The 1,330-nt window shown below is 42.9% G+C and overlaps 1 protein-coding gene across 1 annotated transcript in view; it reads left to right on the top strand.

Moving 5' to 3' along the window:
* Positions 1-174: 174 nt before the first annotated feature.
* SARC_12227 (hypothetical protein) overlaps positions 175-1,330 on the top strand; it is a gene marked incomplete at its 5' end in the record, with an annotated part of 4,512 nt that continues 3,356 nt past the window's right edge. Inside the window, one exon of the mRNA XM_014293672.1 lies at positions 175-391. Coding sequence (XP_014149147.1) covers positions 175-391 — 217 coding nt within the window. The remainder of the gene's footprint in view (positions 392-1,330) is intronic.

Here is a 1,330-nt window from a genome sequence, read left to right as displayed (position 1 = left end):
TATATATATGTATACTATATATATATATATATATATATACACACACACACACACACGCACACACACACACACACACATACACACACACACACACACATATATATATATACGCATACGCATACGTATACGTATACGTCTCATCAGTTTCTTGCGCTGTCAAAAAGACACTATGCCATGCTCATACCATCTGTGCCTCTCCCTGTCCCCTGCCAGACGACCTATGTGGGTCTGTGGGTGTTGGCTGGATTTATGAGCTTTTTCCTGATAGAGAAGATCATGCGCAATGGAAGCAACGGCGGTCATGAACACTCACACGCAACCCCTGCAGCTATCTTCCAGGAGAAGCCTGCCTTAGTCACCGTTGTAGAGGAGGATGAGTCCGAGCGAGAAGGTATACATTAGTACTACACACGTATTAGGGTGTGTATGTTGTGTCTGTGTGCGTGTATGTATGTATAGGTCTGTGTGCGTGTGTGTATGTATAGGTCTGTGTGCGTGTGTATATGTTGGGTCTGTGTGCGTGTGTATGTTGTGTATGTATGTGTGTGTGTATGTTGTGTCTGTGTGCGTGTGTGTTAATGTGTCTGTATGCGGGTGTGTATGTTGTGTCTGTGTGTATGTTGTGTCTGTGTGTATGTTGTGTCTGTGTGCGTGTGTGTATGTTGTGTCTGTGTGCGTGTGTGTATGTTGTGTCTGTGTGCGTGTGCGTGTGCGTGTGTGTTTGATGTGTATGTGTGCGTGTGTGTGTGTTATGTCTGTGTGCGTGTGTGTATGTTGTGTCTGTGTGCGTGTGTGTATGTTGTGTCTGTGTCGTGTGTGTATGTTGTGTCTGTGTGCGTGTGTACATGTTGTGTCTGTGTGCGTTTGTAGAATGTACTGATATAGAGAGGCACAACGGGTGCTTGCACGGAACGCTGCGTCTATTTTGCGGGAGAAGCCTGTGATAGACCTAATATAGAGGGGGACTAGTCTGAGCGAGAAGGCGTATAAGTGTACATGTATGTTTTAATGGATGTATATGTACATGTCTGTATGTGCGTGTGTGAGTGTGAGTGTGTGCGTATGCGTACATATACGTAGAATGTAGTCATATACAGAGGAAGCAGTCGTGGTCACGGGCACTCGCACGCAGCCCCTACGGCTATCTTCCAGAAGTGTACACGCATGCTATTTGTAGATGTATATGCATATGTATATGCTTTTAGAATTTTGTTTTTGATGTGTATGTGTATGCGTATATATATATATAATAAATATGTGTTGTGTATGTGTTATATGTTATTTTTTTTGGTTTATATTTATTTACATGTGTATGTAAATGTATATATCG

This window comes from Sphaeroforma arctica (genome assembly GCF_001186125.1).
Source record: "Sphaeroforma arctica JP610 unplaced genomic scaffold supercont1.2158, whole genome shotgun sequence".
NCBI classification, from domain to species: Eukaryota; class Ichthyosporea; order Ichthyophonida; genus Sphaeroforma; species Sphaeroforma arctica.
The sequence above is the reverse complement of the archived record's forward strand: the minus strand, read 5'-3'. Positions and strand labels throughout refer to the sequence as shown.